This window comes from Anoplopoma fimbria, chromosome 3 (assembly GCF_027596085.1).
Source record: "Anoplopoma fimbria isolate UVic2021 breed Golden Eagle Sablefish chromosome 3, Afim_UVic_2022, whole genome shotgun sequence".
Classification (NCBI taxonomy): domain Eukaryota; kingdom Metazoa; phylum Chordata; class Actinopteri; order Perciformes; family Anoplopomatidae; genus Anoplopoma; species Anoplopoma fimbria.
In genome coordinates this window covers 3,864,114-3,889,287 of record NC_072451.1, presented here as the reverse complement: position 1 = coordinate 3,889,287, position 25,174 = coordinate 3,864,114, and the positions used below count along the sequence as shown (strand labels likewise).

At 39.8% G+C, this 25,174-nt stretch overlaps 3 protein-coding genes across 4 annotated transcripts; all 3 read left to right on the top strand.

Moving 5' to 3' along the window:
* Window positions 1-142: 142 nt before the first annotated feature.
* On the top strand, window positions 143-2,201 carry LOC129089060 (E3 ubiquitin/ISG15 ligase TRIM25-like). The gene is given in 2 exon segments (XM_054596396.1): window positions 143-1,622; window positions 1,624-2,201. Coding segments are annotated over 2 exon segments (1,659 nt in total). The 5' UTR covers window positions 143-276; the 3' UTR covers window positions 1,937-2,201.
* Window positions 2,202-3,145: 944 nt separating this feature from the next.
* On the top strand, window positions 3,146-13,540 carry LOC129117007 (uncharacterized). The gene is made up of 5 exons (XM_054627610.1): window positions 3,146-3,271; window positions 4,109-5,938; window positions 6,842-7,009; window positions 11,044-11,102; window positions 11,148-13,540. The coding sequence occupies exons 2-5, from the start codon at window positions 4,267-4,269 to the stop codon at window positions 12,873-12,875; spliced, it is 3,627 nt and encodes a 1,208-aa protein (XP_054483585.1). The 5' UTR covers window positions 3,146-3,271; window positions 4,109-4,266; the 3' UTR covers window positions 12,876-13,540.
* Window positions 9,055-25,158, top strand: tmem71 (transmembrane protein 71). 2 transcript variants are annotated; one of them, XM_054596403.1, is made up of 12 exons: window positions 9,055-9,177; window positions 14,595-14,790; window positions 16,985-17,051; window positions 17,556-17,603; window positions 18,945-18,990; window positions 20,157-20,366; window positions 21,171-21,424; window positions 22,236-22,427; window positions 22,610-22,676; window positions 23,066-23,127; window positions 23,499-23,548; window positions 23,641-25,158. In XM_054596403.1, the coding sequence occupies exons 4-12, from the start codon at window positions 17,573-17,575 to the stop codon at window positions 23,662-23,664; spliced, it is 936 nt and encodes a 311-aa protein (XP_054452378.1). In that variant the 5' UTR covers window positions 9,055-9,177; window positions 14,595-14,790; window positions 16,985-17,051; window positions 17,556-17,572; the 3' UTR covers window positions 23,665-25,158. The 2 variants fall into 2 exon arrangements, with proteins under 2 accessions (XP_054452378.1, XP_054452377.1); XM_054596402.1 differs by having other exon boundaries at window positions 16,985-17,058.
* The last annotated feature ends 16 nt before the right edge of the window (window positions 25,159-25,174 follow it).

Below are 25,174 nucleotides of genomic sequence, written 5' to 3'. Positions count from 1 at the left end.
TGCTCCTCTTTTCCTGGAATGAAGCAATGCTGGATAACCCCTCCTCCTCCTCTCTGATCATGTGCTCCCTTGTTCCCTCCCCTTCATATCATGTGTCTCCTTGTTCCCTCCCCTTCAGATCTACACTTGTCAGACGGGTTAACCTACATGGTGGTGATATCAGCAGCTGACGGCCCCGTTCACTGCAGAGACACATGCTGCTCAGATCAGAGCTCAAACTAGTTTCACTTCTCAGAAAAGGAGACTCACACAGTCGTTGAGTCACTGAGAGCTGAAATGGAGCAGAAAGGAGTTCAGCTGGACCGGGAGAGCTTCTCTTGTTCCGTCTGTCTGGATCTCCTGAAGGATCCGGTGACTACTCCCTGTGGACACAGCTACTGCATGAACTGTATTAAAACCCACTGGGATGAAGAGGACGGGAAGAAACTCCACAGCTGTCCTCAGTGTAGGCAGACCTTCACACCGAGGCCTGTCCTGCTGAAAAACACCATGTTGGCTGTTGTGATAGAGGAACTGAAGAAGACTGGACTCCAAGCTGCTCCTGCTGATCTCTGCTATGCTGGACCTGAAGATGTGTCCTGTGACTTCTGCACTGGGAGGAAACTGAAAGCCTTCAAGTCCTGTCTGGTGTGTCTGGCTTCTTACTGTGAGAAACACCTTCAGCCTCATTTTGAATCACCAACATTTAGGAAACACAAGCTGGTGGACCCCTCAAACAAACTCCAGGAGAACATCTGCTCTCGTCACGATGAGGTGATGAAGATGTTCTGTCGTACTGATCAGCAGTGTATCTGTTACCTCTGCTCTGTGGATGAACACAAAGGCCACGACACAGTCTCAGCTGCAGCAGAAAGGACTGAGAGGCAGAGAGAGCTGGAGGGGAGTCGACAAAACATCCAGCAGAGAATCCAGGACAGAGAGAAAGACGTGAAGCTGCTTCAACAGGAGGTGGAGGCTATCAATTGCTCTGCAGATGAAGCAGTGAAGGACAGCGAGAAGATCTTCACTGAGCTGATCCGTCTCATGGAGGAAAGAAGCTCCGATGTGAAGCAGCAGGTCAGATCCCAGCAGAGAACTGAAGTGAGTCGAGTCAAAGAGCTTCAGGAGAAGATGGAGCAGGAGATCGCTGAGCTGAAGAGGAACGACGCTGAGCTGCAGAAGCTCTCACACACAGAGGACCACAACCAGTTTCTACACAACTACCCCTCACTGTCAGCACTCAGTGAGTCTACAGACTCATCCAGCATCAACATCCGTCCTCTGCTCTACTTTGAGGAGGTGACAGCGGCTGTGTCAGAAGTCAGAGATAAACTACAGGACGTCCTGAGAGAGAAATGGACAAACGTCTCACTGATGGTGACTGAAGTGGATGTTTTACTGTCACAACCAGAGCCAAAGACCAGAGCTGAATTCTTAAAGTATTCACGTGAAATCACTATGGATTCAAACACAGCAAAAACACTACTGTTATTATCTGAGGGGAACAGAAAAGCAACAGTAATGAGACAACAACAGTCTTATTCTAGTCACCCAGACAGATTCACTGAATGGTGTCAGGTCCTGAGTAGAGAGAGTCTGACTGGACGTTGTTACTGGGAGGTGGAGTGGAGAGGAGAAGGAGGCAGTCGCATACAAGAACATCAGCAGAACAGGGAATGAATGTAGATTTGGATACAATGACAAATCTTGGGCGTTAGATTGTAACAATAAAAGTTATAACTTTAGCTACAACAACGTCCAAACTCCCGTCTCAGGTCCTCGGTCCTCCAGAGTAGGAGTGTACCTGGATCACAGTGCAGGTGTTCTGTCCTTCTACAGCGTCTCTGAAACCATGACTCTCCTCCACAGAGTCCAGACCACATTCACTCAGCCTCTCTACGCTGGACTTTATCTTTATAATTATGGAGACACTGCTGAGTTCTGTAAAGTGAAATAGACAGAAGTCATTTAAGGGTTAAATTCTTTATTTTAACTCGTTTAGTCTCCATGTTTGTCTCTGAGAGCTGATTGTTGTGGCGTTTCTTCACTGCACAGAGATCAGCTGTCAGTCAAACATTCTGGTGGTACTTTGACATCTTCTCATTAGTTCTTCTGTAAATGTTTGACTTTCTTTATGTGGCTCTCCTTCCTGTGTCTGTTTAGCCATGGAGGCTATCACTGCTCATGATGATGTCTGTTTACCTGAACTCACATTTCTCTGCATGAACATGGAAACTTCTGTGAGCTCTGTCATTGTAAGCTTCTTTCTTTTTTATTAAAAGCACTGAATTCATCCTGCTGCATCTTTATCAACTCGTTTTCTGACATGTTTATGACAAACTATATGATGACATTAATTATTATGACATTCTCTCTTTAAATACAATGCTACGTTATGACATTTGTATGACACCTTATACTACTACTCGTACCAGACTTTTTATATCATTTTCATGATATACTCTGGTCAAAGATATGCTATACTAACAAACTACTATACTATACTATACATACTGTAAAAATACTCTGTTACAGTAAAAGTATTTATCCCACTCTGAAAAAATAAGGTGTCATAGTCATCACACTCTGTAAAAGTAGTATTACTAATACCACACAGTTAAAAATACTCTGACATTATAAATAATCTGTAACAGTAATAATACTAATACCACACAGTAAAACTATGTTACAGTAAAAGTTCTAATGCCACATTTTGAAAATACAGTTTGGCAGTTTCAAATGCCAAACTGTGACAATACTCTATTACAATGAAAGTATTAATACCCTCTGTAAAAGTACTCAGAGTAAAAGTACAAAAATCACAAATTAAATTTCTCTGTCATATTAAAAGAACTATAGCCACACAGTAAAAATACTCACTTAAAGTAATAGTACTGATACCACTCAATAAAAATAGTCCGTAACAGTAAAAGTACTCATACCACGGAGTTAAAATACTCAGTAACAGTAAAAGTAATGTTGCATTTATTCCATCAGTTTGATTATTTAGTTGTTATTTGTTATTTCTGTATTATTGTTGTTGACTCTAGGGTCACTGAGCAGCAGGTTCTTGTTCATGTGAAGGGTTAAAGGTAGAAGGTGTGTCAGTGTCAGCTGATGAACCAGGAAGTGACATGTTTTTTTATCAGAACAGGAGAGAGACGGAACGAGGAACGTTGGTTCATTTTGATCTCCACAATAAAATCAACCTGAACCTCAAATCTCTTCTGGACGTTGGACTTCTTTCCTGAGTTACAATCCCACTGAAATGCTGCTTCAGTCAACTTTAGAGGTAAGTTTGCTTTTTGATTTTTATCTTTGACCAATAGTCACTACAAGTACTCTGACAGGAAAAGTACTAATACCTCACTGTGAAAATACTGTAACTGTAATATCAGTAATACCACACAGACAGGAATACTCTGTTACACTTAAGGTACTAATACAACACAGTAAAAGTACTCTGTGACAGTGAAAGGTTCCTCCAGTAAAATGATGTCAGTATAATCAGTAAAATGAAGTTAAAGTATTCAAACTGTGACTGTTGTACTATAATATATATTCCATCATTAGAGTATTATGACTCATGCATTAATGTAAAAGCAGGATTTTACTGTTGTAGTTGGTTGAGCTGGAGCTCATTTTGAACTATTAACTAATAATTATTTTCATTATGGATTAATCTGCTGATTATTTTTTCAATTTATCGATTGATTGGTTTGTAAAATGGTGAAATAAAGGAGAACAACACTGTAGTATTTCTTCTAGTGAATAACTTATTTGATTATATTTGTTTAAATCCTTCTGCAGCTTGAAATACAGGTCAGGTTCAGAGTGGTGTTCTGTTTACATGTTCTGTCACCAATGCTTCAAAGTAGATCATTAAATATGTGAGAACATGACCTGAGGAGACGAGAAGTATTTAAGAACTACAAACGTCAGAGAGCAGCTTTTAACTGAGGCTCCATTTCAAAAGAGGAAACAAAGAGCAGCTCCTCTTCCTGGAACGAAGCAACGCTGATAACTCCTCCTCCTCCTCCTCCTCCTCCTCCTCCTCCTCCTCTCTGATCATGTGTTTCCTTGTTCTCTCCCCTTCATATCATGTGTTTCCTTGTTCCCTCCCCTTCAGATCTACACTTGTCAGACGGGTTAACCTACATGGTGGTGATATCAGCAGCTGACGGCCCCGTTCACTGCAGAGACACATGCTGCTCAGATCAGAGCTCAAACTAGTTTCCCTTCTCAGAAAAGGAGACTCACACAGTCGTTGAGTCACTGAGAGGTGAAATGGAGCAGAAAGGAGTTCAGCTGGACCGGGAGAGCTTCTCTTGTTCCATCTGTCTGGATCTACTGAAGGATCCGGTGACTATTCACTGTGGACACAGCTACTGCATGAACTGTATTAAAACCCACTGGGATGAAGAGGACGGGAAGAACCTCCACAGCTGTCCTCAGTGTAGGCAGACCTTCACACCGAGGCCTGTCCTGCTGAAAAACACCATGTTGGCTGTTGTGATAGAGGAACTGAAGAAGACTGGACTCCAAGCTGCTCCTGCTGATCTCTGCTATGCTGGACCTGAAGATGTGTCCTGTGACTTCTGCACTGGGAGGAAACTGAAAGCCCTCAAGTCCTGTCTGGTGTGTCTGGCTTCTTACTGTGAGAAACACCTTCAGCCTCATTTTGAATCACCAACATTTAGGAAACACAAGCTGGTGGACCCCTCCAACAAGCTCCAGGAGAACATCTGCTCTCGTCACGATGAGGTGATGAAGATGTTCTGCCGTACTGATCAGCAGTGTATCTGTTACCTCTGCTCTGTGGATGAACACAAAGGCCACGACACAGTCTCAGCTGCAGCAGAAAGGACTGAGAGGCAGAGAGAGCTGGAGGGGAGTCGACTAAACATCCAGCAGAGAATCCAGGACAGAGAGAAAGACGTGAAGCTGCTTCAACAGGAGGTGGAGGCCGTCAATTGCTCTGCAGATGAAGCAGTGAAGGACAGCGAGAAGATCTTCACTGAGCTGATCCGTCTCATGGAGGAAAGAAGCTCCGATGTGAAGCAGCAGGTCAGATCCCAGCAGAGAACTGAAGTGAGTCGAGTCAAAGAGCTTCAGGAGAAGCTGGAGCAGGAGATCACTGAGCTGAAGAGGAACGACGCTGAGCTGCAGCAGCTCTCACACACAGAGGACCACAACCAGTTTCTACACAACTACACCTCACTGTCAGCACTCAGTGAGTCTACAGACTCATCCAGCATCAACATCCGTCCTCTGCTCTACTTTGAGGAGGTGACAGCGGCCATGTCTGAAGTCAGAGATAAACTACAGGACGTTCTGAGAGAGAAATGGACAAACGTCTCACTGATGGTGACTGAAGTGGATGTTTTACTGTCACAACCAGAGCCAAAGACCAGAGCTGAATTCTTAAAGTATTCACGTGAAATCACTATGGATCCAAACACAGCAAAAACACTACTGTTATTATCTGTGGGGAACAGAAAAGCAACATTTATGAGTAAACAACAGTCTTATTCTAGTCACCCAGACAGATTCACTGGATGGTATCAGGTCCTGAGTAGAGAGAGTCTGACTGGACGTTGTTACTGGGAGGTGGAGTGGAGAGGAGAAGGAGTTTATGTAGCAGTCGCATACAAGAACATCAGCAGAACAGAGTGGACAGATGAATGTAGATTTGGACACAATGACAAATCTTGGGCGTTAGATTGTAACAATAAAAGTTATAACTTTAGCTACAACAAAGTCCAAACTCCCGTCTCTGGTCCTCGGTCCTCCAGAGTAGGAGTGTACCTGGATCACAGTGCAGGTGTTCTGTCCTTCTACAGCGTCTCTGAAACCATGACTCTCCTCCACAGAGTCCAGACCACATTCACTCAGCCTCTCTATGCTGGACTTTATCTTTATAATTATGGAGACACTGCTGAGTTCTGTAAAGTGAAATAGACAGAAGTCATTTAAGGGTTAAATTTTGTGTTTTCACTCATTTAGTCTCCATGTTTGTTGCTGAGAGCTGATTGTTGTGGCGTTTCTTCACTGAACATGTAAACTTCTGTGAGCTCTAAACGTCTGATGAATGTTTGTATTAATGTATTTGTATGTTGTTGTTTCTCTTCCACTTCATGGGTCTTTAGAGAGAAAGCAGCAGACCTCCTCTATCCTACATACTCTGTTCTCTTTGTGGACATTTGTAAAGAAATCAATCGTCACATTTATTAGTTTGACTAAAACAAATGTTGTTGTTGTAGTGAGGTATTATAGAAGTGTAATGATCCTGATCATAATCAATAAGCACATCTTTAATTCTTCTCTTTCACAGAGCTGAGATTGTGGTCAAACTAACTGATTGTGTGGATGAAGTGAATGTGAACATGAAATCACTGAACAAGAGTCGTTGAAGCGACTTCACTGAAGCTTCACATGATGAATAAACAAACATGAACAAAGTCTTTTCTTCTCGTCTTCATTCCAGGGTTTCATACGGAGCTGATGGAGAACATGTGACACTAATATGAGAGTAGAACTGAGACAGTTTTCCTCCTGAAACACCTCAAAGTTCAGAGTTCATGTTGAGAGCAGAAGAGCATTTATCAGTCAGTCTCTGTCCTTTTTATGTGTCCTCACTAAAACAGCTTCACCACAGAGGTTTTTATCACGTGTTGCTTTTTAATACCAACATGTTCAATAAAGAGGATTTATTACACAGACTTCAAAGTCCTGACAACAAGAGTGGATGTATTGTGTAGTTGATTTTTTACGTTTGATTACAAGTATTTCTAGATTTTTTGTATCATTAACATTTTAAAGTTTACCTTTAGGTACAACGATGTCCAAACTCTCGTCTCAGGTCCTCGGTCCTCCAGAGTAGGAGTGTACCTGGATCACAGTGCAGGTGTTCTGTCCTTCTACAGCGTCTCTGAAACCATGACTCTCCTCCACAGAGTCCAGACCACATTCACTCAGCCTCTCTACGCTGGACTTTATCTTTGTTATGATGGAGTCACTGCTGAGTTCTGTAAACTGAAATAGACGGAAGTCATTTAAGGGTTCAATTTTGTGGGTTATTTTGCTTTTGAACTCATTTTTTCTCCACGTTTGTTGCTGAGAGCTTCAGTTCAAAAACCACAAATGACAAATTTGCCTCAGAGGACTTTACAATCTGTACACATGCGACATCCTCTGTCCCGGAACCCTCACATCCAATGTATATGACATAAATTATTCATATAATAAGAGTAGTAAGCAGAGTAACGAAGGAAAAAATGAAGACTACTTATAATAACAGCAGCAATTATTATAGTAGAATTATAATTATGAAATAGGGAATAGTATTAGTAATGTGACTAATAATAATAAATCGAAGTAGCAGTGGGTGTCAGCCGGGTCACTGCAGGAGGCACGACCACGGTTCAGGTACCACAACGATTCATGGAAACCTGCGAGACGAGAAAGCACAAGGACTCCAGGGTAGAAGCAAAGCCAATATGCGTAATAGTACAGGGAATAATAATAGTAATATGACTAATAATAATAGTGGTAGTAGCAGCGGGTGACAGCAGGGTCACTGCAGGAGTCACGACCACAGTCCAGATATAACCACGATTCATGGAAACCTGCGAGGCGAGAAAGCACAAGGACTCTGGGGAAGAAGCAAAGTCAGTAATGTGCATAAGTAGAACATGAATACATAAAGATGGAGGGAGAGAAGAGGAGAGAGGAGCTCAGTGTATCCTAGGTAGTCCCCCGGCAGTCTAGGCCTATAGCAGCATATATAGAGGCTGGATCAAGGCAAACCTGCAGCACTAACTATAAGCGCTAGTTAGGGCTGATTGTTGTGGCTGATTGTTGTTGTGTTTCTTCACTGCACAGAGATCAGCTGTCAGTCAAACATTCTGGTGGTACTTTGACATCTTCTCATTAGTTCTTCTGTAAATGTTTCCTTCTTTATGTGGCTCTCCTTCCTGTGTCTGTTTAGCCATGGAGGCTATCACTGCTCATGATGATGTCTGTTTACCTGAACTCACATTTCTCTGCATGAACATGTAAACTTCTGTGATTCTTCTGTCATTTTAAGCTTCTTTCTTTTTTATATAAAGCACTGAATTCATCCTGCTTCATCTTTATCAACTCGTTTTCTGACATGTTTATGACAAACTATACGATGACATTAATTATTATGACATTCTCTCTTTACATACAATACTACGTTATGACATTTGTATGACACATTATACTACTACTCGTACCAGACTTTTTATGATATTTTTTGATATACTCTGACTATTTTTCAAGATATGCTATAATAAAAAACTACTATACTATACTATACACACTGTAAAAATACTCTTTTACAGTAAAAGTACTAATGCCACTCTGAAAAAATAAGGTGTCATAGTCATCACACTCTGTAAAAGTAATATTACTAATACCACACAGTTAAAAAATACTCTTACATTATAAATATTCTGTTATATTAAAAGTACTAATGCCACACTGTAAAAATACTCAGTTACAGTGAAAGTACAATTACGACACAGTAAATTACTCTTTTATATTAAAAAGTACTTATATTACTCTGTGAAAAAACTCTGTGACAGTAAAAGTACTAATACCACTATGTCAATTACTCTGTTACAGTAAGATTACTAATGACACACTGTAGAAAATACTCTGTTACGATAAAAGTACTAGTACCACACAGTAGAAAATACTCTGTTACTGTAAAAGTACTAGTACCACACAGTAGAAATACTCTGTTACAGTAGAAGTACTCATACCACACTTAGAAATACTCTGTTAAGGTAGAAATACAAATGCCAACCAGTAGAAATACTCTGTTACAGTAGTAGTACTCTGTTACAGTAGTAGTACTGTGTTAGATCCTTCATTGGTTGATGATGTAGTTCTTTGTTGTCGTTGTAGTTCTTGTTGTTGACTCTAGGGTTACTGAGCAGCAGGTTCTTGTTCATGTGAAGGGTTAAAGGTAGAAGGCGTGTCAGTGTCAGCTGATGAACCAGGGAGTGACATGTTTTTTTATCAGAACAGGAGAGAGACGGAACGAGGAACGTTGTTTCATTTTGATCTCCACAATAAAATCAACCTGAACCTCAAATCTCTTCTGGACGTTGGACTTCTTTCCTGAGCTGCAATCCCACTGAAATGCTGCTTCAGTCAACTTTAGAGGTAAGTTTGTTTTTTGATGTACTAATACCACACAGTAAAAGTACTCTGCGACAGTACAATGTTCCTCCAGTAAAGGTATGTCAGTATAATCAGTAAAATGAAGTTAAAGTATTCAAACTGTGACTGTTTTTCTATAATATATTTTCTATCATTAGAGTATTATGACTCATGCTTTAATGTAAAAGCAGGATTTTACTGTTGTAGTTGGTTGAGCTGGAGCTCATTTTCAACTATTAACTAATAATTATTTTCATTATGGATTAATCTGCTGATTATTTTCTCCATTAATTGATTGATTGGTTTGTAAAATAGTGAAATAAAGGAGAACAACACTGTAGTATTTCTTCTAGTGAATAACTTATTTGATTATATTTGTTTAAATCCTTCTGCAGCTTGAAATACAGGTCAGGTTCAGAGTGGTGTTCTGTTTACATGTTCTGTCACCAATGCTTCAAAGTAGATCATTAAATATGTGAGAACATGACCTGAGGAGACGAGAAGTATTAAAGAACTACAAACGTCAGAGAGCAGCTTTTAACTGAGGCTCCATTTTAAAAGAGGAAAAAAAGAGCTGCTCCTCTTCCTGGAACGAAGCAACGCTGATAACTCCTCCTCCTCCTCCTCCTCCTCCTCCTCCTCCTCTTTGGGTACATCCCAAGTCTCTTAATTACATCCCCGTTTCCCTCACTTAGTCCCTCCCACCAGGGATGCATGAAGAGACGCAAGGAAACCATGTGAGGAGGGAGGAAACGAGGAAATGTGTTTTAAGAAACATGAGACGTCCTTTCCTCTGAAACGTCACTTGAAGCGACGTCTGTTTCTGATGACGGCGGCCGCTGATCACAGCTGATCAGCTGTCAGTCTGCTTTAACAGCTGGAGAGAGTTTTGATTTTATGTCTGCACACATGATCACTGAACTAATATTAAGAATGAAACAAAGTAATCATCACTGTACTAATATTAATAATAAAACAAAGTAATCATCACTGCCAGAGTAGAAATGAATTTCTCTCTGCAGCCTGCTACCTGTTTAACAAACTGCATTGAGTATTTATACTGTTTATTTATACTGTGTTCTGTGTATTTATACTGTGTTCTGTGTATTTATACTGTGTTCTGTGTATTTATCCTGTGCTCTGTGTATGTATACTGTGTTCTGTGTATTTATACTGTGTTCTGTGTCCTGCACATGTCTTATTTAATAATTATTAACATTTGTATGTTTTGAAATTCGGTTTGTGAAGTCATTATTAAATAATCCAGAATATGATTATGGTTTCTCCTAAACACTGGAATTAATTTATTAGGCTCAATGTTTCGGGGTAAATTGGAATTACATAACTCATCCAACCTGACACTCAGAAATTATTAGGCTCACGGGACTGAATGGAAATGACGATAAATTATGTAAAAAGTGTTTCTATTGACAAACAGACAGACTCTCCAACTCTCTTTCTCTCTCTGACTTTTCAATCTGTTCAATCTTTGATCTGTCATCACTCTGGTATGAAACTCCAGTGATGATGAGCTATATCAGATCAGTACGGTCGGCTGCAGCGTCCAATTAATAACTGATGAACAATGAAGGGGCGTGTCAACCCTTACAACACTTCCTGGAAGGATGCTCTCGTGCATCCTCGCTCCTCGCTCCTCTGAGCCGAAATCAGAGCTTTGGGACGGCCGTCAATATGGCGGCGCAGAATGACTTCCGGTTCAAGCGAAGAGCAAGGAGTGAGGAAATTATACATAAGAGACTTGGGATGTACCCTCTGTTCATGTGTTTCCTTGCTCCCTCCCCTTCATAACATGTGCTTCCTTGTTCCCTCCCCTTCATATCATGTGTTTCCTTGTTCCCTCCCCTTCAGATCTACACTTGTCAGACGGGTTAACCTACATGGTGGTGATATCAGCAGCTGACGGCCCCGTTCACTGCAGAGACACATGCTGCTCAGATCAGAGCTCAAACTAGTTTCACTTCTCAGAAAAGGAGACTCACACAGTCGTTGAGTCACTGAGAGCTGAAATGGAGCAGAAAGGAGTTCAGCTGGACCGGGAGAGCTTCTCTTGTTCCGTCTGTCTGGATCTCCTGAAGGATCCGGTGACTACTCCCTGTGGACACAGCTACTGCATGAACTGTATTAAAAGCTTCTGGGATGGAGAGGACGAGAAGAAACTCCACAGCTGTCCTCAGTGTAGGCAGACCTTCACACCGAGGCCTGTCCTGCTGAAAAACACCATGTTGGCTGATTTAGTGGAGCAACTGAAGAAGACTGGACTCCAAGCTGCTCCTGCTGATCACTGCTATGCTGGACCTGAAGATGTGGCCTGTGACTTCTGCACTGGGAGGAAACTGAAAGCCTTCAAGTCCTGTTTGGTGTGTCTGGCATCTTACTGTGAGAAACACCTTCAGCCTCATTTTGAATCACCAACATTTAAGAAACACAAGCTGGTGGAGCCCTCCAACAAGCTCCAGGAGAACATCTGCTCTTGTCACGATGAGGTGATGAAGATGTTCTGCCGTACTGATCAGCAGTGTATCTGTTATCTCTGCTTAATGGATGAACATAAAGGACACGACACAGTTTCAGCTGCAGCAGAAAGGACTGAGAGGCAGAGTGAGCTGGAGGGGAGTCGACTAAACATCCAGCAGAGAATCCAGGACAGAGAGAAAGACGTGAAGCTGCTTCAACAGGAGGTGGAGGCTATCAACCGCTCTGCTGATAAAACAGTGGAGGACAGCGAGAAGATCTTCACTGAGCTGATCCGTCTCATGGAGACAAGAAGCTCCGATGTGAAGCAGCAGGTCAGATCCCAGCAGAGAACTGAAGTGAGTCGAGTCAAAGAGCTTCAGGAGAAGATGGAGCAGGAGATCACTGAGCTGAAGAGGAATGACGCTGAGCTGCAGCAGCTCTCACACACAGAGGACCACAACCAGTTTCTACACAACTACCCCTCACTGTCAGCCCTCAGTGAGTCTACAGACTCATCCAGCATCAACATCCGTCCTCTGCTCTACTTTGAGGAGGTGACAGCGGCTGTATCAGAAGTCAGAGATAAACTGCAGGACGTCCTGAGAGAGAAATGGACAAACGTCTCACTGACGGTGACTGAAGTGGATGTTTTACTGACACAACCAGAACCAATGACCAGAGCTGAATTCTTAAAGTATTCACGTGAAATCACTATGGATCCAAACACAGCACACACAGATCTGTTATTATCTGAGGGGAACAGAAAAGCAGCAGTAATGATAGAAGAACAGTCTTATTCTAGTCACCCAGACAGATTCACTGGATGGTGTCAGGTCCTGAGTAGAGAGAGTCTGACTGGACGTTGTTACTGGGAGGTGGAGTGGAGAGGAGAAGGAGTTGGTGTAGCAGTCGCATACAAGAACATCAGCAGAAAAGGGAGGACGAATGAATTTGGTTTTGGCAGCGATGACAAATCTTGGGCGTTATATTGTGAATATTTTACCTGTCACTTTATGCACAACAAAGTCCTAACTCACCGATCAGGTGCTCGGTCCTACAGTTTAGGAGTGTACCTGGATCACAGTGCAGGTGTTCTGTCCTACTACAGGGTCTCTGAAACCATGACTCTCCTCCACAGAGTCCAGACCACATTCACTCAGCCTCTCTACGCTGGACTTTGGCTTTGTCCTGATGGAGTCACTGCTGAGTTCTGTAAACTGAAATAGACAGAAGTCATTTAAGGGTTAAACTCTGTGTTTTCACTCGTTTAGTCTCCATGTTTGTCTCTGAGAGCTGATTGTTGTGGCGTTTCTTCACTGCACAGAGATCAGCTGTCAGTCAAACATTCTGGTGGTACTTTGACATCTTCTCATTAGTTCTTCTGTAAATGTTTGACTTTCTTTATGTGGCTCTCCTTCCTGTGTCTGTTTAGCCATGGAGGCTATCACTGCTCATGATGATGTCTGTTTACCTGAACTCACATTTCTCTGCATGAACATGTAAACTTCTGTGAGCTCTAAACGTCTGATGAATGTTTGTATTAATGTATTTGTATGTTGTTGTTTCTCTTCCACTTCATGGGTCTTTAGAGAGAAAGCAGCAGACCTCCTCTATCCTACATACTCTGTTCTCTTTGTGGACATTTGTAAAGAAATCAATCGTCACATTTATTAGTTTGACTAAAACAAATGTTGTTGTTGTAGTGAGGTATTATAGAACTGTAATGATCCTGATCATAATCAATAAGCACATCTTTAATTCTTCTCTTTCACAGAGCTGAGATTGTGGTCAAACTAACTGATTGTGTGGATGAAGTGAATGTGAACATGAAATCACTGAACAAGAGTCGTTGAAGCGACTTTACTGAAGCTTCACATGATGAATAAACAAACATGAACAAAGTCTTTTCTTCTCGTCTTCATTCCAGGGTTTCATACGGAGCTGATGGAGAACATGTGACACTAATATGAGAGTAGAACTGAGACAGTTTTCCTCCTGAAACACCTCGAAGTTTTTGAGTTGTTTGTCTTGAGTGTCAATAATTAATTCAAAAACTCATTTTTTATGATATTTTCTCTTCAGATGTTGTTATAAATGAAATTAGCTTTTTAATAATATTGACTCACTTTAATCAAAATGACCACCAGATGTCGACAGCACACACATTATTTGTTCATTATGTTATTGAGGTCTGATCTAGATTTTTAACCTTTATGTGTTAATTTGTTTAAATGACAGGATTAATACGTGTTAAAGTTTGTAATCCAAAAAAAAAGGGATGTTTTAACTGTGTTGTGGGATTTGTGGATGAAGTTGTTTAAAGCATCACCAATCAGGAAGTTTAGGTATTCCCCCTTCAAAATAAAATTGGGATGCACTCTGCATGCATACAGAAAAAAAAGGTGAGCTATGCACAATTACCATAATACAAAGATTCTTTTTTTTTTAATGTTCCCTGTTGAGAGATATGATGACAGAGGCTCCACATTCATACAAGTGGATAAATGTACTTTCACACATATTTTCCTCCTCAGTTGTATTTGACTTTTTATGTTTTTTTTCAGTTTTCAATCAATAATTTTATGTTTTTCTAAAGGTAAAGTGGTTTCACAGCAGATGCACACACAATCACACAATAAGATCAGTACGAAAAAGAAATTAGGGTTAGGGTTAGTTAATTTTATAGTTTTATCTTTGGCTTCTTGGCCTCTTCTATTTGTTTCACATCTGCAATCTGATTCATGCAGATCCAACCACATATACGTGGATGAAGGCCTCCATCACAGTAATAATGATCAATATTGCAACCAGTTATATTTTAAACACACTGTTTCGTATAGATCCCTTTAAATGTGTGCTTTATTTGAATGTTATAACTCACTGTCATGCTTTTACTGTGAAAGCCCTGACTGGAACCTGTATTGATTGTTGTTTTATTTTGACAGCTGGAGGTGTGTCCTGTGTGTGGGTGAGGCTCTGTAACAGCTGCAGGCTGCAGATCTCCTGTTTGAGGACTAAATCAAAGCTTTTACCTGAAAATCCAAGAAAAGAAGAAGAAGATACAAAGTTTAATCCCTCCGTGTGAAGAAGAGTCGTTTTTTTCTTCCCTTCCTGCAGAGAAACCAGGAGGAAAACGACCCGGTGAGCTCAGTGCAGTTATTTCTTTATTTCTTTGTCTGGATTTATTAAAGACAGATTCTGCTGAGATCAACATGAAAATATAAAAACAAGTTAAAACAACTTATTTGAATGCCAGTTTTAATTTCATGCAGATAAACATTTTTGTTTCACTTATTTGGCCATCATTTATAACATTCCTCCCTTCCTAAATGTTTATTATTGCAAATGCAAATGCATGCTTTATTATAATATTTATTATGTGCAATACATATTTTAATTATAACCTCTGATAATAATGCAGGAAGATACCAACAGATGTACTTCATAATGGAAATATTTCAGGAATGTTGCAGCTATAAATAGCCACAAAAGGGGAAATGTGAATACTGTAAGAATATAATAGAGATAGCAAAGTGTTGTAGTTGAATAGTTAGGACAATAAACGCACTATGAGGCATTACTATAGTGGTAAATATAATAAAAAATGCAATGCAATATTATCAGAACTGTGTGAAAAACAACATCACATGTGCATTGAGTCACAACAAAACAACCTTTTAGGTGATAATTAATTTTAAAAAGCCTGAAATGATAAAAAAGGTGTTGTTAAAATAAACCCCTGTGCATTCTGGGGTTCTATAACTTTGATGTGATGAAGGTTCTGCAGAGCCTCTGTGTTGGAGCAGCTGCTGGTGGAATGGTTTAGTCCATCTCTGTGTTTCCTGATACGCGTTTTCCTCCAACGTCAGCAGCTCCAGAAGACACTGCTGCTGCAGGGCATGCTGGGAACACTGGTGGGAAGGGTCCAATGTGAAACAAATATAGGGGGGGGAATTAAATCAATTAATAAATGTATTCTTATTATTAATCCCTGAAGGTAGTGAAGTACAATCGTTTGGAAAAATCATTTTTTAAATATTTTTTTAGATAAAAAACAAAAATTACCCTTTTTTTTTTGTTTAAGACACTTTTGGTTTATTATATAAATATTTGGGGTTATTCAAATCTCTTTATGTATACAAATATAAAGTGTGAAGGGTCCAATGTGACAAATATAAGGGGAAAATTAAATAAATTAATAAATTGAATCCTGTTATTAAGCGTTGAACGTAGTTAAGTACAATATAATAGTTTGGATCATATTATAATGTTTTAGTTAAAAAAAAAAAAAAAGATAAATTTGTTTAAGTTAAAGACACTGTTGGTATATTATGTAAATATTTGGGGTTATTAAAATCTCTTTATGTAAATGAATGTAAAGTGGGAAATTAAATAAACTACCGTTGTTTCAAACCACGAGGAGCATTTTTTCAGTTGAACACACACACACACACACACACACACACACACACACACACACACACACACACACACACACACACACACACACACCCTTTATTCCCTGTAACACAGATGGTCTCTGTTTGCAGCCCACTAACAGTGGCTGACCCAGTTCCTCCAGTGGTTCATTCTTTATTCAGCAGAACAACAGAATGGTGTCTGACCTTTGACCCAGGAGGACGAGCTCAGAGAGAGTCTAGATATTCAGAAAAATACGTCACACACACACCAATTGATTCATTTATTTTCTTAATATCACTTGAAACTAATGTTCATTTTTTCACTAAAGTTCTTAATACAATGAGAAAATACTCAGAACTATTTAATCCACAGAGGAGCAAAGACAAATCGGCTTTACCTCGTGATTATGTCATACGGACTGTTGATTTAGTGAATTTAGTGAAGCATGCTGTATTGTGATGTTTATGGTTATTGATATAGAAGAACGGCGACTCATCATCCTCATGATGATGATCAAAAATCTAGACGAAAGAAAAATGATGATTCTTTTTCATTTTAGGGTCAAACTTTTAGTTTTGGTTCGTAAATTTAGAATTTATTTTTAAAATAATCTGCTCTCTTCGAATGGTGATTCACCCCTGTTACCACGGTGATGTACACAGGTTAAAAGTGAGGCAGCTTCATGATACCAAAAAAACCGAGTTAAGCCCAAAGATAGCTGGATAGCTCACTGATCTCACTGATCTCACTGATCTCACCGTCCTCTGGTTTCTGGTTCCCATAAAACAACAGTTGACTTTCACCTCTTCAGTCCTGAGCTGAGCTGAGGTTCCTCCCGGCTGACGAAGAGTTAACAGGAAACATGAGCTCAGAGTCACAGCCTCTCTTGTTTTTCTCTCTTCTCTTTTCTCAGGCTGCTGCTGCTGCAGGATGTGAGAAAAAACCACAACACGAAAACACAGAAAAACTAAAACGTCCAGGTCAGAGGTACGGCTTAGAAAAACTACTCCTTTTGTTTTTTTGTCTTTTATTAATACCCTGCTTTTATTTTGTAGCCTGATCAGTTAGTGGATTAGTTTAATATTAGCTTGGAGAGTTTTATTTCTTGTTAACCTCTCAGAGTGCTCAGTCTGTGTTGACTGAGGAGACGTCCTCTGGTCGGCTCTGCAGGGATTAACTAACGGGAGCTTTAATATTTATTTTTATTATGACTCAAACAAACAGTGAAAGTATCCACCAAAACAAGCCACCAAACATCAGTGAGCCTCACTGTTGTTTATTCTGACTTAATCGGACATACATTGTCTCTCTAGAGCACAAAACGCTGAAAATAGTCCCCAACACATGCAGTATTTTCCTCCTCAATATTTGTGTTTTTTACAGATTCAGCAGGAACCAACGTTTTTGTGTTTGTGTTTGTTTGGATGGATGGATGCATGTTTCTCTGCTGGTGTCGGGTTTCTGATGTCTGGTGTCTTTTACAGGTCGACAGAAGACAAACATGGCTTTGTTCTTCTCCGGAGCTGTTACAAGTACGTCACCATCAACGGCATGAACATCACACACACACACACACACACACACACACACACACACACACACACACACACACACACACACACACACACACACACACACACACATGCAACAATCAAAAACTGGGCATCTGCAGGTCCTAAAAATGTCCCAGAGCGTCAAATTTCAGCTTATTTTGCTGCATTCAGCTCACATCTTCTTTATTTAGACTTTTAATTTTATGTTTTTAATAATCGGTGAAAACACAATGAACCAAACTCAATTTGACTGAAACATTTCTGCATCATTCGTCACAAAAATAGGTGTCAAATATTCTAGTTCAACTGTTTAATTAACTGATTATATTCAATCGGATGTATCTGTGTATGTATCCTGTGAAAAGATTTTTCGGAGACGTTTCGAAGCGCTTGTTCAGAATCAGGTTCTCTTATTGTTGAGAAGTTTCCTGATCTGATGTAGAGAACTTTAAACTGCGGTCAGTTTTATTTATTTAACTCTTATCAATGCTTCTTTTTTTGCATTAAAAAAACGTTCACTTACTAGCTTCTGATTAACTTTCATCTCTATCATGTGATCTTCATCAGCACGTAGGCAAAAATAGATTCTGATTGAAAGCTCCGGAAAACAATCTAAGGACTTTGAGTTATGATTTTATTTGGTGAAACTAGTGTTTCCAGTCAGGAACTTGCACACTGATGTGTGGACTTAAAGAGAAATATTAAAGTGACTGTGAGGAGCTTTGAACTGGTCCTGAACCGGGAGACCTGGGCCTGCGAGAACCAGAACCAGGACTGAGCGGGTCAGACTGTCAGACCCTGCTGCAGTAAAATGAGAGGTTTTCTAAAGGGACTCTGGTGTTCAGAAACACTACAGCTTTAGTCCACAGGGGCCGCCAGAATCAACACTAAAAGAAAGTTCCTCGTAGTAACTTTAAGCTCAGTATAGTTTTTGGTTTGTGAAACTCTGATATTCTTCTGGCACCAACATGCAACACTGGGAGGACGTTGTTTCCTCTGACGTTGTCTGTTGTGCAGCAGTCAGCCTCACTCCTCCGCTCATCACTCTGCTGCCTTTACATTTTACGAGTGATCTTGAACAATGAGCTCCCTGTCCGTCACATTCCTGCAGAGAGTCTATCAGCGTCCCGTCGCCTCTGTTCACAGAAGTATGTTTACTGAAGTGGTTTCCCAGGACGCCTCAGGAACGTCTGCGGCTTTTCAAACTGATAAGAGTCTCCTGGTCTTTATTTAGAAACACAAACGTGTGTGTGGAGGTTTTCTTTATTAACTGCTTGTCATTGTAACTCATAGGATCTTTTTCTGATATCTGTTGTCCAGGTTCTCCAATCAAACGGAAGTTGAGAGCCCATCAGTCCTGTCAGAGGTAAAAAAACGATTCAAGAATGAATGTATTTGGTTTTATTGTTGTATTTTCATTTATTTACTTTTATAGTATATAGTTTCAGGCCTGTGCAGGGGTTTAAGGGGAAAACACAGTTTTTAATGCACGTATACATTTTGAGCTTTCATTCTATTTTTCTTCCATAAAACGTCTTCTTTCAGTTTAGTGGAAAGAAAGCTTTTATTTTACTACTTTGCATATTTGCATCTGCAGATTTCTCCTAAATTCACCTAAAGTTACCATTAGATAATGACTCATTTGCATATTTAAACATAACATTTCAGAAAACATGTAATACAAAAAATACTTCTCTTAATGTCAGTTATCATTTTACCCTATTCACCTGTAGTGTCTTTTAACATGTTTGTAATTTTACAAATCATATCTTTAAAATGAGTTTTTTCTCAGACTCTGATCCATAAATCTCCACTTCAGTAGCTCTTACAAACACCACACTTTACAGTTTCATTCCTCTCTATATTCTGAAGGTTTTTACAGAGGGGTTTGTTTATATATCATTAATAACTTGATTTATACAACATTTTATTGCCATACATACACTATTTTCAATGAGCTACGAGCTGAAACAATTTGTCAATTGATTAATTAGTTGATTGATATAAATTGTTAATTGTTGGACTGATGTTTAAAAGGTTTGTTACAAACTAAAATGCGTCTTGTTCCAGTTTCTCAAATGTTCCGATTTCCTGCTTTTTCTTGTCTTATATTCTAAAATAAACAGAATATTTTTGGGTTTTCAATATGATTAATATATCATTCATAGCCTGATTTATACATTTTATTACTAAAAACATGGAGAAAATGTCTGTTAACAGTATTTTCTGATTTATGGAGTGAAACAAAGAGATATCCAAACTTCCCTCTGTAAAGACTTTTGACTCTAATATGTCAACAAAATAAAACAATCATTTTTAACTTTATAAAATGTTCTCATTTCTGTTCTGGAAATGTATAAAAATGATCACATATTTAATAAGATAATGCCTCATTTGCATGTTTAAACAATACAACTTGTAATACTAAATGTTTTAGGAATCAACTGGGGAAGTTTGCTGATATCGATCACTTAATATATTTAAAGTATAAACAGTTGAGGTTAACATGAATTTGTATTTCGTCTCCCTCAGCCTCGACGTGTCCCTCCTCTCCCCCGACTCCTCCTACGTCTGCTACCCGTCGGTGGACGGCGGCGATCCGTGCTCCTGCCGCCGCTCGCCACGCCTCCTCACCAACGGCTACTACAGCGTCACCGAGGACAGCTTCTCCTGGGACGACGACGGCAACGTGTCGCTGACTCCCTGCACAACCAGCGTGTCCTACAAGGAGAACCTGGTCCGGTGAGAGCTGCTCCACCATCTGTTTACAACACGGGACTGATGATAAAGTTTATTTCTACAGGGGGAACGGAGTTTACATAGTCCAAAGGTGAACTGTCCAACGGGCAGGACGGTTTATCTAAATGTGCTTTGATGCTTTTATTTTGTAGGAAAGTGTCTTTGCTTACAGATGTTCTTTAGTTTAGAAGATCGAGAACTAAACTCTGTTCAAGAGACAAATATCCTCTGAGCTACAGCTGAATAAGAGGAGAAGAAATCAGCAATCGTTAGTAAAATAAACTGGAAGCTTGGATTTAAACAGAACCAGCTTCCTGTTTCAAGGTCAAGAGTTTCACAATAAAAGCAGCCTAGAACAAGCTCTACCTAACTTTAGCAAAGCTCTTCTTCAGACTTGATAGAAATGGTTCATTGTTAGATTGCTTACAGTGATGATTTAGTGAGTGCACAATGACTTGATGGAAAATTAGGGGAAAAGAGGAAAAATATATATTTATATTTATATAATAACTATAAAATAAAAGCTAATATAATACAATTTTAAAATTCAACTTTATTGTTTTGCAGCAGTTTCAGTACAAAGTGGGAAAGAGTGCAAATATAGAGAGGGAAAATAAACAAAGTATAAACAGTGAGATAATCAAGAAGATGCAGAAACCACACAATGCCAGAAATATAAACAGGTAACAGTTAGCGTCATAAATATAAACTAGTTGACATAAAGGTGTAGTTTAAAGGTGAGGATGAAAAAGCTCCGTTAATATCAGTTTAATCATAACATCGTCTTTCTTCTTCTTCTTCTCTCAGGGTTTTCCGGCGCAGGCGGAGGCCTCGCGGCTCTTTGGCTCGCCTGCTGAGCGACGTGACGGAGAGCTGCCAGTCCTGGCTGGACGAGAAAGTCTTCAGAGGCGTGTTCAGGACAGGGCAGAACCAAAACCAGATCCTAGATCAGGACCAGGACTGGGAAAAGACCAGCCTGGAAGGCCCGGCCTTGTTGGACGAGTCAACCTGGTCTGGATTTAACAGCACTGAGCTGGACGACAGCCGCAGCTTCACTTACGGTGGGTGATGGAGGGTGGAGCCCGGAGATGTGGCACGAGGTGATAAAATTGATTAATTTTGGTTTATTACCGTCGCCATCTTGGTTTTTGTCCATCGGATTCTTGGTTTATGACCGTTGCCATCTTGGTTTTTGGCCGTTGTGATTTTGAGTCTTGGTTTTTGACCATCGCCATCTTGGTTTTTTACCGTAGCCATCTTGGTTTTTGTCCATCGAACTCTTGGTTTATGACCGTCGCCATCTTGGTTTTTGTCCATCGAAGTCTTGGTTTATGAGCGACGTCATCTTGGTTTTTGAAAACAGAAGTGACAAAAGAGGGTTGCGCTAAGTACAACTAAACACTGAATGAGACATTTACAGGGAACCTAAATGTAACAATTAACACGCAGTGAAAAAGTTCAAATTCTAAGACGAAAACGAGAACAACTTCATAAACCAGAGAGCGCCGTGGTAGAGACCTGTCAATCAGTGTGTAGCCCCGCCCTAAAGCATACCCTGCTTTATGGTCTGTTTGACTCTAAATGGAGCATCATTTACTAAATGAACATCATGCTGTATTGAAGAAGACTTGAAACTAGAGATTGAGACCATAAACTCATGTTTACAATGTTTACTGAGGGAATAAATCAAGAGAGAAGTAGAGTCATTTTCTCATAGACTTCTATACAACCTGAGGAGTCGCCCCCTGGTGGACACTAGAGAGAATGCAGGTTTATGACATGAAGTAGCGGCTGACGTTTGACAATATCAAGTTCCGGAAACCTCAGTGTTACTGAAAATATATAAATATATATACCTTTGTTCTCTTCCAGACCACACTGAGATCCCGCCCCCTCCTGACAAAATGGCCCCGCCCCCGAAGATTCTCATCCAGGAGGAGATTTGTTCTGAGATCTGTCAATCAAAGGAGCAGTTCACCCAGTCGCTGGGCGGCCTCTCTGAAGTCCCGCCTCCCTCACCTTACTACACCAACAGCTGCTGTCAGGCCTCACCTGAGCACACAGGTGAGCTGCAGCACTTTGTATTGATCAGCTTATGTTCGTCTCTCTGTCCTGTGACGTCTGAATGCTGCTTCACAGGAGTTTATTTCAGTGTTTTAACTGAGGTAATGTTTTAAGTGATCCTTACTGTGATCTGTCTCTTCAGCTTTTTCTCTAACAAGTATTTGTTTGTATTTGTGTTTTAGGGTTGACGATGAAGGCTCTTCTCCTTTTCATCTTCACCATCTTCATCTTCACTGCTCTATACTCAAGGTAAAACTTTTTTTTTAAAACTTTCATCCTTTAAAACTGTGGAAATATTTTTTTTAATTAATCATAAAACTACTCACTCACTCGAGTTTGGTTAATGCCATCTTTAGGGAGTATTAACCTTTAACATCTTCACCAAATTAGAAATATTTAGCGATCAAGATAAGTTGAAGTTGTGTTTTTTTCCCATTGACTTCAATACAGTTATAGCTCCAGAACTGCAGACATGTTGGTTAACTCTTGATGATTTATAACGATTGATACGTCTAAATTAAGTAAAGTCAGACTTGAATCCTTAATCTTGAAAATAGTTATTTGTTTGTTTCTCACATGTTTCATCAGGACTGGACATGAAAATGCTTTGTGTTTCTGACTCTTTCCTTTTCCTGCAGGTGTCTTTTGTGGAGCGCGACCGTCGCATCGACCGCGTTCACGATGATCGCGACGTTTATGAGTAAGTATCACGTGAAATAAGAGTGAAACGTGACTGTGTGGAGGTCAAACATTATGAGGAAATATTGTCTGATTGTGATGAGGAGACACAACGTCATGAAAACCATTTGTTCTGCATGTTACATTGTTTTAATCATTATAGATTATATTAATTAAGTGTTGATGTTTACCCGACTTCTTGTGCGTCATGATCGACTAAATGCTTGTGTAAGAGACGTTTCAGAGGGAAATAAAACACTTTAAACAACTTTAAGACAGAAAATGTTGTATCAGATTGTCTTTCTCAAACCTTTTCACATTTCAGAAAGTAATTTTTTCTGATTAAAAATGTGTTTTGTGTTAAAACATCTAATATGATTCGTTCTCTTTCAGTCCTGACGAAGTCGGGGCCGATGGGCGAGTGGAGGAGGGCGAAGACGGAGGTGAGTCACAAGCGAACAATTCTCTTTAAAATGTTTACAACTGGCAACCTAGAAACATCTTCTTATGATTCTGTGTTTTTTTTTTTTTACAGGACATCACATCAAGAAACGAGTGAAAGAAGCGTTGGGAGAAAGTTTCCAAAGTCTGCAGCCTGAAACTGGAAAAGCTCTGCTGGGACTCAGTAGAAGTATTTCACATTTTTCACTAACTGTTTGCATGTACGCTGCACTTAAAGTTATACCGAGCTCCGGAAAACGTTTTACAGCAAAAAAAGCCAGTTTGATGACTGCAAATGAAAAACCTTTTTGAATGTAAACCGACGAGATGCGTCGACCAGAAGGGCTGAAGTTCAAATTTAAGCTGAAACATTTCTCAGCATCTAACCGTTAAAACCAAAGCGAAAAACTCCGGGAAAGTTAACATGATGATGCATCCATCGAGATTAAACCTGAAACTGAGGCTTTTTCTCTTAAATGTTGGAAACTAATGTTTGGATTTTCCCGGAGTGTAAAAGTATAAAAATCAGACGATGTGCTTGTTGTTAGAATGCTGAAGGAGCTCATTAACATAGTGACACAAGTTACTGTAGTTTAGCTATAAAACATGAACAAGTATCAAATATAAAACATACAAATGTACCTGATGTATTTCTGAAATACTGTAAATGTATATCTATATTGTTAATAGTTGAACTTGGCTTTTTTGGGCTGTCCAAAGTGACCAAACGTCAGACTGAACTCGTCTGGAGAACAAATTCAGGTCCAACAGCAGCGAGCGTCGCTGTGAAGCCTCACTTCTTTTCAAAATAAGAGCAGTGACTTTTAAAAAACAACACACACACCTGAAGTTGTAGTTGATCTACGTGGGAGTTGTTAACACAGGAAGATAATTGCCTTTTTTTTTCATGAGGAATGAAGAGTTTTATTCCAAAATGAAACCAGAAAAAAAGGACTCGTACAGTAAAGCTGCTCTAGCTCTGATGTTATTGTGAAAATCTGAATTCTGGTTTCTGGTTCTGACAAGAAAGGGTTTTCTGACGTCTTTAAAGTTATAATAAGGAGACGTTTAGTTTGCTGATGTCACTTGATTGACAGGTCGGTGGGCGGGGCCAAGAACTCCAATTACATCCACATGTTGTTGCATGATTCTACCTCATTTGGATTAATTCATACTGCTAGTTCTTAAATAAACTTGATGAATTAAATCCGGGGAAGATATAAGTCCAGTTCATGAGACCCCTTCAAAAGTGCCTTTTATATCAGCCAGCCGTGCAGACACACACGAAAACACAGAGACATGTTGGATTCACATCAACAGACCTGCTGCGCTGTTACAAAGAGGTAATTCTCACAGTTTGATTTCTGCTGCAGGGTGTAGCAGTTAGGAGAGGTTTTTTTAGATCTAAAATGTTTTAATATATTTGGCTGCTAACACATTGTTACTGGGAGGGAAAATATAAATCAGATTACACTTTTTCAATAACAGCAAAGTCCTCATTTCTGATTAAATAACCCTGCTGTCGCTGTGACAGAATACTGGGGGAGTTCTGGAATTATCCAATAATATCCAATAATATCAAATTTATGAGGTTCATTTTAAAGGAATGTTTCAACATCTTCTGAAAG